Source organism: Mercenaria mercenaria, chromosome 7 (assembly GCF_021730395.1).
Source record: "Mercenaria mercenaria strain notata chromosome 7, MADL_Memer_1, whole genome shotgun sequence".
Classification (NCBI taxonomy): Eukaryota; Metazoa; Mollusca; class Bivalvia; order Venerida; family Veneridae; genus Mercenaria; species Mercenaria mercenaria.
This window is the reverse complement of record NC_069367.1, coordinates 11280410-11297632: the sequence shown is the minus strand read 5'-3', so window position 1 is coordinate 11297632 and position 17223 is coordinate 11280410. Positions and strand designations below refer to the sequence as shown.

Here is a 17223-nt window from a genome sequence, read left to right as displayed (position 1 = left end):
ATTTGTATGAAATAAACATTTCTTGTAGTCACGGAATACAGAGTAAAACGTCTTGCCATACAACACTAGTTACGTGTCTCCGGTATAACCATTAAAAATATTGACGATTGGCAACGTTATTTGAGCAGTAACGACACGTTCGCCAACGTTATTTGACGCAGTAATGACACGTTTGGCAACGTTATTTGACGCAGTAATGACACGTTTGGCAACGTTATTTGACGCAGTAATGACACGTTTGGCAACGTTATTTGATCAGAAACAATATCTTTGATATTGAGAACGCCACTTGTAAGATATTTAAATGGTCAGTAAAGTAACTTACAACGATTTTCATATAATCGGTAATGGCATCTACAACAATATCTGCATGACTGACTATGCAGTCTGCAGCATAATTTACATGACTGGCTTTGTAATGTAGTCTGCAACAACATCTATATGATTGACAATGTAATCTGCAAGATTATTTACATGACTGGCAATGTAGTCTGTATCATAATTTGTATGATTGACAATGTAATCTGCAACAACATTTACATGATTGGCAATGTAGTATGCAGCACAATTTACATGAATGGCAATGTAGTCTGCAACAATAATTACATGATTGGCAATGTAGTATGCAGCACAATTTACATGATTGGCAATGTAGTCTGCAACAATATTTACATGATTGTCAATGTAGTCTACAACAATATTTACATGATTGGAAATGTAGTCTACAACAATATTTACATTATTGGCAATGTAGTCTGCAACAATATTTACATGATTGGCATTGCAGTCTGTAACAAAGTTTTTGAATTAGGCAATACCATCTTATGTCATAATTTACTTAGTCATCAACGTCGTCTGAAACAATAACCTGCAAAGTCAACTGCACATTATTTTAAAATATTAGCAACACAATCTACATTATCATTTACGTGACAATAATTATCATGTGATTGGCAATGTTATATACAAGGTATTCTTGATAATATGAAACGTCACCTTCAGAGAAAACGCCATCTACAACACATTTTTAATTGGTCATCTGCAGCAATAGTTTCATAACTGGATCGTCATTTCTAACATAAATTACGAGAAGCAAAGTCACCTGCAACAATAGTTTCATAACTGGATTGTCATCTCTAACATAATTTACGAGAAGCAGCGTCATCTGCAGCAATAGTTTCATAATTGGATCGTCATCACTAACATAATTTACGAGAGCATCGTCATCTGCAGCAATAGTTTCATAACTGGATCGTCATCTCTAACATAATTTACGAGAAGCATCGTCATCTGCAGCAATAGTTTCATAACTGGATCGTCATCTCTAACATAATTTACGAGAGGCAGCGTCATCTGCAACAATAGTTTCATAACTGGATCGTCATCCCTAACATAATTTACGAGAGGCAGCGTCATCTGCAGCAATAGTTTCGTAACTGGACCGTCATCTCTAACAAAAATTAGCAGCTAAGCCTACGGATATTCTAAGTAAAATGTTAAATACGCATAGACTTCATTTTGTACTTTCAGTCACATGATAGGATATCATTTATATTGCTTTTAAAATATGCATGTATATTTGTGTGCCACACAGTTTTAATGGCTAGAACGAAATATGTGCAAGTGCGCGCATTCGTTCACTATGACTATATAAAGATCTAAGATATAAAATTTGCCAGTCTCCGTATCTGTTTCAAGTTTTCCAAGATAGCATACCGCCTAAAGTTGTATAGTGTCATATATGTCACTCATATAAGTAGTGTTTGTGGCTCCATAGGAGACAACCGGATTTTCACCAATATTCAAATCTATCTCGGCTTTGTTTGTAACCGGTTCGTCAGGCATTGAGTGTATCATTTTTTCCTTAAACAGCCTGTCGTCTGCTCTGAGGTATGATTTCGTGTACAGAACACTTCTCAGTGTTAGATCCATTTTCATTTTGAGAAAAGATTCATTCATTACAACGATAAGTAAACGTTTGTTCTTCTTTCGAATCGCCGCATAGTGCGCGCTCCTAAATTCAAACGTACCCCATCTGCTGTTCATAAAGTGTTCAGAAAGTAAGAGGATGATTACACCACTTCTGTCAATAGTATCAAGAATAGATTCGGCGATGTCCTCTCCCACTGGAAAGTCCCGATAGTATATGCAAATATTATATTTCGGCTCTAGTATAGGTATCAATCTAGTTTTCACAAAGGAAACGTCTTCTTCGGCGAAACATATAAATGCATCGTACTTCCTTTCAACATAGTCTTCAGCCTTATTCATGCAAAAACATCTAAACCTTATATTCCATCTGTAAAATGCTATAACCTGAAATTCATACCGGAATTTGAAAATAACGATTGCAATTATACCAGCAAGTAGTAAAATAGATGAAGCCGGTATGACTATTTTCAACACCAGAGGTTTCCAGTTAAAAACGTAAACGGCAGTACAATTGTCCAATCGGAAAGACTTTAATTCAGCTCCGTTTTCGCACTTGAAATGGTCTATATGAACTGTACTACTGGTGTTAAGCCAGTTGATAAGACGCATGTTTGTACAGTCACAAGTTAAGGGATTCCATGCGAGCCTCAGGTCTCGAAATGACGCTTGATACAGAGGTTCAAACACTTTCAAACTGTTGACATCTAATTTAAGTGTTTCCAATTTAAGGCAGTTTGAAAATGTTCCTTTGTCTATTGTTTCTATCAAATTTTTTCCGACATCTAACATTTCTAAATTAGTGCAAAGACCTTTCATAGCTTCCGTCGGTAAAGTCTTTATTCTGTTGTTGCGGAGAAATAACTTTACTATATTCTGCAATGCACCAAAATTACTGATATCAGACAGTAAATTATAACTGAGGTCGAGATTTTGTAAAGCCTTGTGGCAAGTTGTGTCAAAAAAAGACATCGCATTATAGCGAGCCTTAATTTGATGTAGTCTTGAAAAATTAAAGCAATCGGTGCTCAGCCCAGGTCTTGTAAACACTGGCACTGAAGTGAATTTATTGTGTTCAATTTTGATAAAATTTATCTTCGTTGACGCGAAAACCAAGCGGCTGACGTTGGAAAGTTTGTTATTTTGTATTTCAATCCATTCTAAATTCTTACACTTTGCAAATATATTTTCGTCGAGTGATTCGATATTGTTAGAATTTATATATAAATGCGTTAATCTTGATGCTCCATCAAAAATACCGTCTGGTAAATCCTTTATCTTATTTCCTGCGATATAAATCTTCCTGAGATTTGTTGAAATGTCAAATACACCCGCCTCTACGACTTCAATGTTATTATGAGTCAGGTTCAGTGTATCTAAAAAAGCTAAATTGCCAAACGTTTCATATGATACTTTCCTTAGGGCATTATTCTGCAGGTACAGTTCTTCTAAAAACCTCAGATCTGACAGCCGTCCTGTTAATGACGTGATATTATTATTTTCTAGATGCAGTGTTTCTAGTTTCAGTCCACTAAAGGTCTTTGAGACATCAATAGTCTGAAGTCGATTGTATCCAAAATTCATATACTGCAGTGTCGTATTAAGTGATGAAAATGCATAATCGGGTATATGCCTGATAAAATTTCGTTTAAGATCAATTGTTAATACATCTGATAGCCCATCGAAAGGTTTTCTGGATAAAGCACGAATCGAGCTGTTAGCCAGCGTAAGAATCCCATTCAGTTTAAATGATTCAAAATTAACGTTTGTGAGGTCACCGATATTGTTTCCATCTAATGAAAACGAATTCAGCGTCCCCGCATTACACGTGACATTCTGAGTTGATCTCACTCCAAAAATATCTCTGATGTTATTATTTCGAAATGACACAAACGCAAGTTTTGGGTTAGCGCAGAATAATTCACTGGAAATAGATTCAATGTTACAGTCCTGAAAATTTATCCATATCAAACTTTTAAGCGGCTGAAACACATCAGGGTGAAGGTGTAGTAAATCTTTACTCGTAATTTCAAGCGTTGTTAGTCTCTCTAGTCTTCGGAAAGTCTCAGATTTAAGTTCTTGGATGAAACAGTCCGAAATCTTCAAATATTTAGTCAGTTTTAGATATCGTCCGACGAAGCCTTGATTGATTTCTGAAATAAATTCAGGATTGTCATATCCCTCTGTGCATTCCAATACCAACAGCACTGTCTTTCTAGGCAACTTGTCCCAGGGTATTTTGTCTGAAATTTTTAAACTGATACTGTCTATCTCTGATGGGTTATGCCGTCTTACGTAATCGAGTGTTGAACGGGAAGGCATGAGCCGGTCACTAAACTTCAAATGCCATTCTGGAGGTTGGGCCCAAGTAATACGTAATTCCTTGCCATGTCCGACTGCCGCCTGTATTATCATTGTCAGGTAAAGTACATAACTGAAAGACACTATGCGGTTTTGGCAAATTCTTATCAAACTCATTGTGTATATTTTTTATTATTTTGACAAAGCTTTATTACAGAAAGAACACGTTTGTACTTTTGACTCCGTTTTCCTTGCATTAATGAATCAATATTTTATTGTCGAGCGGCTTTTTCTGACAATTTGTGAACATATTAATCGACAATATCTTGTAGCATGTTTCAAGTTGCCAGTATATCCAGGCGGCAGAATTTGGTGAAACTACATCAGGCCTCACAAGACGAACACTGTTCTTCAAATTATCCTCTGAAAGGTTGGTTCTCTGTAGGGAAATTAAAATTTTATCATAAACGATATAGTAAATGTGTACTACCGCAAAAAATGTGGAAGTTTTTTTTAACTAGATCTATCGACTGTCGCTATGCGGCATTTCACTATAACTGTAGCTCTGCATATACAATTAATTTGTATATTTTGTAAAGTTAAATATATTTGATGAGGATTTTCAACATTTGAAGGAAATATCTAATGATAACATATTTCGGTGAGAGATGGGCATTGGACATCCTAAACATTTTTTTTCCAAGCGGCTATGTTGAATCGCGGCATACAGAATGCTTGTGAAAGGTGAAACTTTCATTTTCAATATACATTTTTTTTCCATTTTATATCAAACAATAGCTTTTAAAAAATAATTGTATGTATACATGAAATGCCCATCTTACTTTTTTCTTAACAGCAGTTATCTGTCTATGGCAGAAATTTAACCATGTTCATTAATAAATGGTTTAATTAGCGATAAAAGTGAAAAAAAGGTAAATGAGCCGTGCCATGTGAAAACCAACATAGTGGCTTTGCGAGCAGCATGGATTCAGACCAGCCTGCACATCCGCGAAGTCTGGTCAGGATCCATGCTGTTCGCTTACAGTTTCTCTAATTCCAATAGGCTTTGAAAGCGAACAGCATGTATCCTGACCAGACTGCGCGGATGCGCAGGCTGGTCTGGATCCATGCTGGTCGCAAACCCACTATGTTGGTTTTCTCATGGCACGGCTCAGATGTTCTCATCTCACGACTAAAATTATATTATTATCATTTACGATGTACTTACACGCTTTTTAATATCTCCTCATCGCAAGAAGTATTTTAGTATCAGAATATTTCATTTTCACGGTCATTTTTTCACAATGGAAACTTATTTTTCATGCTGGGTTTCTTATCAATAAATTTACAGCGGCATTAGCAGACTACCTGGCGCCGTTTGCAAGCTTCCGGGAATTGTACCCTTACCTTTTATCTTTTATGTAAATATTTTGTCACCATTGCCTAAGCTGTTAAACAAAAAATTCCAGGAACGTTAGGTATTGATATAAGTATACCATATGATAAAATGTTCAGCGATATCAAATTTTGTTCTAAACTTTTGTGTCGTTAATTTAGATACTATTGTCGTGTCCGCATATTACAGACTTCGAATTTGCACTATATATTAAAAATATATACAAACATTAGTCACTTTATCTGTATAACTCTGTCAAATAGTATATCCAAAATGGTACCAGTAGCTCCCTTGCTTGGCGTTCAGCATTAAAAGGGAAACTGACCTCTTCTCTCATACCCTCGTGGCGATGTCTCCCATCAAGAAGGAGGTGTCGGGAGTGATTAATATAAGTTGTAGAATTTGCTTCACAATCGACCTAAAATAAATTAGTATAAACTTAACTAAAGCATATCCATCTTATCTGAATGCAACTTTTTAAGCCTGATTTAGACTCACTCTTCAAAACCCTACAAATTCAGATTTGTAGTAAACCTATAAACAATCTTACAAAAATCACGCCCAAAACTAACTTACTGAATGCGAGTACTGAACAATCAGTAACATTTTTGGGTCGGTTGGTGCAAGCCGCACCACAGATTGTTTGTTTTCATAAATTAATATTAAATATTAAAGTTTGTTTACGAATGATAAGGGATTCCATTGCATAATTATGCAAATAGCTGTAGCAGGAATTTAATTATCTTTATTGGCAGCATATGGCATTGAGCTCATTATCTTAATTATGGAAAATTCGTAGAAAGACTGATAGGGAAAATTATTTATTTTGGGAAATTAATCGCATAGGGCTATTTGAATATGCTTAAATTATAAAGTTCATAGCATAAATTAAGTTTATTGTAAATTTCTATTGACTTCCGTCCCATTGTAGTAATATGCCTTGTGCTTTTTTCGATAGGGTTGTTTGGTCACTTCACGAAAAGGGAAAAAGAACGATTAATTACAGGATATGTAATAACCAGGAAATTTGTTTTCATATATGGGCTTTGAAGTCTACATTAAGCAATACAATGTATTAGATCGAAAAGGCTAACTTAATTAATTGAAAGAAGAATATGCATGAATTATGCCCTTTAAGCCATAGATATTGTTAACGATCAAAACAGCAGTTTTAAAGTACCACCTGGCGGCTTTGGAAGTCTCCACGTACTTGGACTCAGTGTGTCCGTTGTGATCATGGAGTCCATTCCTTTGTGATTATGGAGTCCATTCCTTTGTGATCATGTAGTCCATTCCTTTGTGATCCTGAACTCCATTCCTTTGAGTCCATTTATTTGTGATCATGAACTCCAATCCTTTGTGATCATGGACTCCATTCCTTTGTGATCATGGACACCATTCCTTTGTGATCATGAACTCCATTCCTTTGGGATCATGAACTCCATTCCTTTGTGATCATGGAGTCCATTTCTTTGTGATCATGGAGTCCATTCCTTTGTGATCACGGAGTCCATTCCTTTGTGATCACGGAGTCAATTCCTTTGTGGTCATGGAGTCCATTCCTTTGTGATCATGGAGTCCATTCCTTTGTGATCACGAGTCCATTCCTTTGTGATCATGGAGTCCATTACTTTGTGATCATGGAGTCCATTCCTTTGTGATCACGGAGTCAATTCCTTTGTGATCATGGAGTCCATTCCTTTGTGATCACGGAGTCCATTCCTTTGTGATCACGGTGTCAATTCCTTTGTGATCATGGAGTCCATTCCTTTGTGATCACGGAGTCCATTCCTTTGTGATCACGGTGTCAATTCCTTTCTGATCATGGAGTCCATTCCTTTGTGATCATGAACTCCATTCCTTTGAGTCCATTCCTTTGTGATCATGAACTCCATTCCTTTGTGATCATGGACTCCATTCCTTTGTGATCATGGACACCATTCCTTTGTGATCATGAACTCCATTCCTTTGGGATCATGAACTCCAATCCTTTGTGATTATGGAGTCCATTTATTTGTGATCATGGAGTCCATTCCTTTGTGATCACGGAGTCAATTCCTTTGTGATCATGGAGTCCATTCCTTTGTGATCACGGAGTCAATTCCTTTGTGATCATGGAGTCCATTCCTTTGTGATCAAGGAGTCCATTCAGTTTTACCATACCGGTAATAGAAATCATGTTCTGCCCGCGAACACTCGTATTATGCCCCTTCAGACGGAGCTCATATTACAAGACAATAATATGGAATAGTTTTCAGATCGCATGCAATAAACGTGTTTATTACATACTCGTTTCTATTCCCCGTTAAGTTACACTGGTACCGGAAACGTCAATATTTTTCCATACATTGACGCCTGAATTTCATACCGGGTGCGTGACGTAATTCAGAGTGTGTTGTTGCACTATTTTTTTCTATTAAGTTCAGTATTGTCAATCCTATTCAGGCCATTGAACATATCTATGATATTTGCATAATATTTATACGTGTAGATGCGTTTGTAATAAAAAGGTTATTATCTTTGCATCGGGAAATATGCACTCGTTCTTCAGCGGAAGAATATTGCGCGACTTTAGGAGAACTGAAAAACTCGTGCATATTTCCCGATACAAAGCTTATAACCTATAAATATTGAGTCTGGTGTTACATTCTCAATCAAACGGCAAAAATCACGCTGTCATATATTTTTAAAATCTTTAGTTCAACATTTACGCATACACCTGAAGTATTTGTATCATAAGCATTTTCAATGGAAGTTCAACCCCCACCCTGCCAAATTTCTATAATGAACTTGTCCATCTTCCAGTTTGGACAGTATCATTAACTGTTAAAAGGGGTGCTTACCAAAACGATACTGGCAGAAAGGCGAACAGTGCAGATCATGATCAGACTGCACGGACGTGTGCAGGCTGGTCATGATCTACACTGGTCGCAAAGGCAGAATCAATCGTATCCAGCATGATAAGGGTTAAATATCAACGGCCCATACTGACTTTGTTTTTAATATGTGGCTGCCGCATTTTTTTGTTATCAATGTATTGTTAAATAATACTTTTGGTAATTATTTTCCGATTTATTTGCCAAAGGTTCGAACATTGATTAACATTGTAGCAAATATAACCGAATCTATTCTTTTTATTGGCTCCTTTTATTGCTCTAGCTGTAAAACTTCATGTGCAATATTGAAAGATCATAGAATTATATATCACGTCTAACTGGATAACTGTGTATCTGATTTTAACATAAAAATGAAATCCTTATGGAATTTTAAAACTATAAGTTACTTTGAATTTCCCAAAACTGTAACGCACAATACTATCGCACTAATAAATAATTTTTATATTCTTGTTATTCCTTAGACGAAACGTGTTTATTACATTCATTCTTAAAATAATCTTGGTATGGCAGCTAAGATAAGAAAAATCAAATTTTAAAAAACCCCTCAGGTGAAAATCGAATATGCTTTAAGAACTCAGTGATCACAAATAAGTGGTGTAAGTGCTCAATTGATAAAATTTTGAATAAATCGATTAGCTGACCAATTTCTAATTACCCTCCTTTAACGGCAAGTGTACCCCTTTCATAGAGTCTTCGTGGTTACATCATTTTCGTATACAGCACATGTCTGAGAATTGTCTGATAAGCATGCATGATATTTGTATACAGCACATGTCTGAGAATTGTCTGATAAGCATGCATGATATTTGTATACAGCATATTTCTGAGAATAGTCAAGTAAACAAAACATGATATTTGTATACAGCACAATTCTGAGAACTAGTAGTCTAGTAAACAAAACATGATATTTGTATACAGCACATTTCTGAGAATAGTCTAGTAAACAAAACATGATATTTGTATACAGCACATATGTGAGAACAGTCTGATAAGCATGCATGATATTTGTATACAGCACATTTCTGAGAATAGTCTGGTAAACAAAACATGATATTTGTATACAGCACCTTTCTGAGAATAGTCTAGTAAACGAAACATGATATTTGTATACAGCACATATGTGAGAATTGTCTGATAAGCATGCATGATATTTGTATGCAGCGCATTTCTGAGACTAGTCTAGTAAACAGAACATGATATTTGTATACAGCACATTTCTGAGAATAGTCTAGTGAACAAAACATGATATTTGTATAGAGCACATATGTGAGAATAGTCTGATAAGCATGCATGATATTTGTATACAGCACATTTCTGAGAATAGTCTAGTAAACAAAGCATGATATTCAGTTGTATACAGCACATTTCTGAGAAAAGTCTAGTCAAATAAACTTTATCCATGTGTATCAAGTAAACAAAACATTATTATTCCTTAACTACGCTTCATCAAAGGCATAATATATAAAGGTATATCAATAAACTTAATCTGTGAACTAACGTGTGTTTCTGGTGGTAACGTTTAAATTACTGCCGATACATTGCCACAATGGAACTAGATATGGAACGCATTATACATTAATTTCAGGTAGTTCTACACGTTCGATTTGTTTGTTTGTGTAAGCCTTCGGTTTAACGACATTTCCTAACAGTATTTCAGTTATGTAATGGCGGGCAGTTAACCTAAAAATGCAGTGTTGCTTTACTCTAGTAAAACCTGTTCTCCGTAAGTATAACTGCCAACTTCCGCACATAAATGAGAGCTAAAGGACGAATGATTTCAGACACAATGTCTTTTATCAAATCGTCACGGAGAATATACGCCCGCCTGGTAATCGAACGCACGACCCCGCGATCCGTAAAACCTGCGCTCTTCCTATTGGTCTAAGCGGGCTGTTTCTGCACGTTTGAAGCAAATTTTGTTTTACAATGTAGCATTTTATGAAACCATTTTTTTTAAAAGTGTCATTGTATCTGAATGAATTTAGATACAGGCGTGTGCTTGATTTTTGCTTGACAAATTTGAAAATATTGTTCGCTTTCGGTTAAAAATATGCAGAACTGCCTTGACATATGCTCATACGTGACAATACTGATAGAGATAATTAACGTTTTTAGGAACAAAACTGATACATATATATTGATAAATTGTCACATTACCTTATTTTCCTTCATATAAATTGAACATAGCATATTCTCAGCTTCTGAAGGACTTGTTTCATTACTTCCATTGCATTATAAACAGAAAATAAACATCACGGCGTTTTAATTATATCTCGCGCATATATAGTAAGGAGTCTCATTCTCAGATATAGTGTAACGCCACTATAGAGGGGCTAACATAGTCAAAAACCACATTACAACATAATATTATTTTGAGATTCGTTTTTAAATTTTCGTTCTGTATTTAAAGAAAAAAAAATGTGTCATGGATGTGTCATATATTTGACACAAGATTCTATGTTATAGATAATACTAATGTTTATCAAAGGACTGAAGGAATTATACTTGCAGTCCAGATGAAGCTTTGTACAGTTGCTGTTGCATTTAATTAACACAAAAACGCTAAGGCCGAGAGTCTAAATAGTTTAAGTACGAAAGCAGACTAAGTTACGATTTTTTTTAGAAAAGCTTGCGCCCCTTTCTTTTTCTATGGTACAAATACAGTTCTTGATGGGGATGTAAGTCTTAAAAATCTGATGTGCAAAAAATATCGAAACAATGGTATCAAGTAAGTACTGTATTGTAGAATTGTTCGATTTAGTGATGATCAACCCAAAGTGGTCCCGAGACGATGACTACTACATAATGTATTCGTCAATGAATAAACTTAGTCACATGACCTGTCATATGATTTGAGGTCACCGCCATCAAAGATTAGCTGCGTGAAAACGAAACTCATTCATTTTTACGGGTAATGTAGCTGTTTTTAATTAGTATCACGAATACTTACTCATTGACATTTGTGAAATAACGTTTTATATATACGGGTATTGTCTTTTTTTGCAGGAATACTGACGAAATACTGAACACGGCCTAACCCCAAAATTCAAGAGCGAAGCGCGGAAGTAAAATCATGGTTGTGCAGCATTTTATTGCCGTGTTGTTGGTTTCAGTATGTAAGTAATTTAACATTTATGTCTTATCGTTTTGTAAATTATCTATCTGTTCATATTTCACTGATAACACATATAGATAAAAACTGCTAGTAGTACAATTTCAGGCACTGGATGAGTTTATTTTTTCGCATTTTTTGAAAAGGCAGTGGCTATGATTACGGTATCGAAATCCTCCGAAGCCTCCGATTCTAGGATTACGGAAGATTTTAAGGGGCATCAAAAATATGTTACAACATGCATAAATGATGCTGTTATTGTCAACTTACTTATTCCACTTAAAACAGCGATCCTTTTGAGCTGTCATTAAGAATTTAATATAATTCTACATTTGTCTGTCAATTTCCTAAAAAAACAAAATTATATTTAGTATGATTTTTGAAAAAAAACGTATGTATACGAGTGTTGATTTCGCCTGTATCTTCATGGAAAACTCTAGTGACAAGCAAATTCAACTCATAAAATTTAAAGTATAGGATTTTTTTTTAATCGAACTTAAACCCGCATATTTCTATAAGATTTCCACGCGCCCCCATTAATATAACATTTAAGATTATACTAACCCAAAATGGCGGATCGATACCACGAAATACAAGTAATACGGTAGGCATGAAAAAATCGCTATTTTCAGTGAAATAAGTAAGTTTACAGCATCATTTATGCATGTCCTAACTTATTTCTGTAGTCCTAGCCTACCCTCGTAGGGTTGCCTAGGAATACGGAACTTCCGAAACCTAGAACCGGAGGCTAGGATTATGGTACAGTACTGTAATTTTCGTCATTCGCATGACAATCAAGCCTGAAAAGTCATGCCGGTTGTTAATTTGTTTTTGTTATCCATACAACTTAATAATATGTGTAAGTTAACAACCTTGAACCTGCAACATCTTGCGATTTCCGTACCTGTAATTATTATGTTGAATAACTAATGTATGATTTATTAGATTAAACAAGTATTTATTAAAAGTATGAATCATGACATTTAGGTATATCATTAATGAACTGATTAAATTAATGTATGCAGACCTGTACAAAATTTATGTGCATTTTTTTTATTCATTTGTTCTGCAGCTGATGAATTAATATATTGGATTTCGCATAATTCACCAATGGCGAAAAAAAATGTAAAAACTGGAAAAAATATTGCTGTTGATCTAAATTACGTATTTTTTATAATGTGCATTTCTTTGTCTAAAGTACTCTCCATCTTGCCCAAAAATCAGTATCGCCTACGGCCATTTCCATTCACAATGTACAATACACAGCATGTCATCAACCAAGAGATTAGCCATTCTACATCCATTACATAAACGCTGCCAAGTGCCTATTGATCTTTGACTTTAGTTTAAACATGTGATAGACCAATTACAGCTTTGGATGTAGAACACGTGATGTATTTTATTGGCAAAATTATTTTGCTCCGCCTTTACATATGTCATCGTTGATTGAAGTAATTTGGCGAGGTGGTTACTGTTATTGTCAAAGAATGAAAATCATGTTTCACAGACTGAATTAAAAGGCAATGACAGGTGTTAAATGAAAAACACTCATCAGTTATAAATTTTGCTGCACTGTTTTTCATATAAAGCTGATTTATACATGTTTTAACGGGCACAATCACGAAAGTAGTGTCAGAGTAGCCATTTCAAAGGTATATTTTGTAGCAAAACTTCAGAATGAACAACTGGCGGGACATCTGCAATAATTTCCAAGAATTTTTACGGTAAATTCTGATCGTAGATTGATTTTGGCAAAGTGCCATAAACAAGCAGAAATCATAGATTAAAATTAACTCTGGTGATAGAATATAAGTTATAAATTTATAAATAATGCTAGTCTTGATTGCCTTTTTAGCTCACCTGAGCCAAAGGCTCAGAGTGAGCTATTGTGATCACTCACCGTCCGTTGTCCGTCCGTCCACACTTTCCTTTAAACAACATCTCCTCCTAAACCACCAAACCAATTTTGATGAAGCTTCACAAGGATGATCCTTGGATGGTCTTCTTCAAAAATTGTTCAAGAATTGAATTCTGTATGGAACTCTGGTTGCGATGGCAACCAAATGAAAAACTTTAAAAATCTTCTTGTCCAAAACCACAAGGCCTAGGGCTTTGGTTTTTGGTATGTAGCATCATCTAGAGGGCCTCTACCAATATTGTTCCAATTACCCCCCTTGGGTCAAATATAGCCCCGCCCTGGGGGTCACATGGTTTATATTATAGACTTAATAGGGAAAATTTTTGAAAATCTTCTTGTCCAAAACAGTAAGGCCTAGGACTTTGATGTTTAGTATCAAAGAGCTATAAAAATAAATAGATTGGCAACTTGAAAGGCATATAGAGCAAATCTCGCCAACCTCCCGTGACAAAAAAACGAGATCTCGTTTACCGGGAGTGGCGCTTTCTCCACGCGCCATTTTGTATGCGAAAGCAATTATTCATCGGTAAAATAATTATCACCGTATGACCACGCTTCTTTCGATGGCAAAAAAAACCGTGTACTTCGTGTCTTAAGACCATTTCACATTAAACTAATTTTGTTTTAGAAGCTAACATGTATTTTAAATGTAGCTTTAAAGGTACAAATTGTAACTCCATGCTCGCCGATGTTTGTTTTTAGTAAGATAACACCGAATCACGCTCTGACACGAGCTCACGCGAGATTACAGCCAGTTGCCATTCTGTGTATTTTATACTTCTTTGTTAGTATGTAGCATCATCTAGTGGGCCTCTACAAAGATTGTTCAAATTATCCCCCTAGGATAAAATATGGCCCCGCCCATGGAGGTCACATGGTTTACATAGACTTGTATAGGGAAACAACTTTTAAAAACCTTCTTGTCTGAAACCACAAGACCTAGGCTTTTGATTTTTGGTATGTAGCATTGCCTTGTGGTCCTCTGCCAAGATTCTCTAAATTATTGAAAAGAGGCCCTGCCACGGGGTTCCCTAGTTTTACATAGACATATACATGTATAGGAAAAAACTTTAAAAATCTTCTTTCCTGAAACTGCAAGGCCTATGCTTTTGATATTTGGTATGTTGCATTGCATAGTGGTCAACTACCAAAATTGTTCAAATTATGCCCCTGTGGTGAAAGAGGCCCTGCCCTGGCTGCGGGTCCCATGTTTTACGTAGACTTAAATAGGAAAAAACTTCAAAAATCTTCTTGTCTGAAAGTCCAAGCCCTATGCCTTTGATATTTTGTATGTATCATTGCCTAGTTGATCTCTAACAAGATTGTTCGAATTATGCCCCTGGAGTGAAAAGAGGCCTTGCCCCATGGGTAATTTGATATATGAGTTATATAGGAAATAATACTTCAAAAGTTATCAGATTATATTTCCTAGACTGTTTAATTATATTTATCTAATGACCCCAATTGATAAGGGTCAACCGACTGTGACCTTGACCTACTGACCTACTTTTTTGTTTTTTTAAGATACAGCCATGAAATTTGGATTACATGTACAGTTTTGCACACTAATCTGAAAACTGACTTTTAGTGACCATGAATATGACCTACTTTCTAGTTTTTAAAGCTTCAGCAAAGAAATTTGTTCAAGCAAGCAACTTAACTCAGGTGAGCGATATAGGGCCATCATGGCCCTCTTGTTCTTGTTTGTCACACAGTTTCACGACCGCAATTTCCGAATTATTTTGGTCATAATTTTCCAGGGGGAAAGTCCTAAATCATTTCATTTTAACCTGTTGTACATGTAATTTCAAGAGATTTCATACACACACTGTCACAGTCTGTAAATTTACAGACTGAAAACAGTGAAAAATCTTTAAATTTATGGACAATGTCTGTGTATTTGCAGAATGTCTGCAATAAACAGCTTGCTTTTGCAAAGAAATACTTACATGTAATGGCTAAAATACTGCTTGGAACATTTAAGGCATGGAATAGAGTGTTTTAATTATATTTGTATAAATTGAAAAGAAATAATGAAAATATACTTACGCCATTTAAAATGTTTGACTGTACCAAATTTAGCCAGTTATTTAAACAAAAAGGAAGATATTATTCGGGTAATCATGATAAATTAATATATAATTATATGTACAGTCAAGAACATTTTGAATACAAGTAATATACTATATTATTATATAATTATTAGAGTATGCAACACAAGACATACATCAAAATCAAAAGCAATATCTTCCTTATTCTACAAAAAAAATCACTGCATGTATAAGTCAATTTTATTCAGGTAAATGAGTACTAGATTAATATTTATAACAGAATCAAAGTCATTGTGAATACATGTACACAACACAAGACAAAAATCTATACAGTCGACGCAACTTGACCCCAATGGTTGACCTTTGTATTATAATTCAAAATGAGGTACAACCTATTATTGAAAAGGATTGCATTGTATACAAACTAACTGCATATAAATATACATGGATACCCTAAGCATCCCTTATTTATACTAATGAAAAAATCGATATGAATAATCAGCCTAAGGTCAACCATCGCGGTCAAGTTGCGACTACTATACAAGAGATGAATATAGAATTGGAAATAAAAGAAATTTAAAAACATCATGACTGAAAATTGAAACAGGGTTTTGAGTCACTCCTGATTTGGTGTGTAAACAGATTAATTTAGGACACACTACGGATAAAAGATATGTAAGTATATCAGTTTATAAAACTAGGATTACATCTTTTATCAAGATAGTTAGTAACATAAATGAAAAGAGCAGGAAAAAATAAATTAGAACACCAAATTTGAAAAGAAAACATCAAATTTTAACAAGTATACATAAAAAAATAATGGAAAAAAAATTAAAATTGGTTCCGTCGTGTCGCGACAGCTTATGATTTATAGGAGGAAAGTTCTTAAAAATTGGCTGAAAATTATTATGCTTAAAATACTGTAACTTTTGGTCTAGAAAAAAAATATTTTTGATGATTCAAACTGCTCTGAAAATTTCTCATCATGCTCTTTTGTTGTAAAACTATAACTTTATTGAAGAAATAACAAGTTTCAAAAAATAGTTTGGGGATCCTAATTAGAATTTGGACAGTGTTGGGCTGCTGATTTTACTTGTGCATACTCAAGCTGTATTAAATGCCTGCAGGGACACCAAAGTTTGTTTAACAAGACAAAACTTGGATCCTTCAAGTCTTTCAGGAGTTTTGGCCCTTAAATTACTCCATGTTGTGAAAATTGACAGTGTCTGCTCTCTAAAAAAAAGTAACTGGAGCAGTTCTGATCTACCTAATTTCCTCCAAACTTGGTTGCAGTGTTTATGGTTATAATGTCTTGACCATGTAAACTTAGTTTGATATCTGTCTGGATTGTTATAGTTGGTCTGTAGTTATGACCCTTAAATAACTCAAAATTGCAAAAATTGGCAAGAAAAGATAGCAATATAATTGAAAAATGCTATTCAATCCTTGCTGCCTATAGATTAAGATGTCAGACACTCAAGCATGTAAGTCTACCTTAAGCCACCATTGGGGGTCATGACCTGATGCTTTCATATATGAAACTAGTGTACAATTTTTAGCTCGACTATTCAAAGAATAGCAGAGCTATTGGACTCACCCATGCGTCGGCGTCCCGATTT

General features: G+C 35.1%; 2 protein-coding genes across 2 annotated transcripts in view; one reads left to right on the top strand and one right to left on the bottom strand.

The window, feature by feature from the left end:
- Positions 1-399: 399 nt before the first annotated feature.
- LOC123556057 (toll-like receptor Tollo) lies at positions 400-4344 on the bottom strand. Its single transcript, XM_045346651.2, has 2 exons — positions 1749-4344; positions 400-788 (listed from the first exon to the last, which is right to left on the bottom strand). The coding sequence occupies exons 1-2, from the start codon at positions 4342-4344 to the stop codon at positions 400-402; spliced, it is 2985 nt and encodes a 994-aa protein (XP_045202586.2).
- Positions 4345-11339: 6995 nt separating this feature from the next.
- LOC123554934 (lysosome-associated membrane glycoprotein 1-like) overlaps positions 11340-17223 on the top strand; it is a 28813-nt gene continuing 22929 nt past the window's right edge. The window contains exons 1-2 of the mRNA XM_045345383.2: positions 11340-11434; positions 11530-11639. Of these exons, the coding sequence (XP_045201318.2) occupies positions 11597-11639 (43 nt within the window). The 5' untranslated portion in view covers positions 11340-11434; positions 11530-11596. The remainder of the gene's footprint in view (positions 11435-11529; positions 11640-17223) is intronic.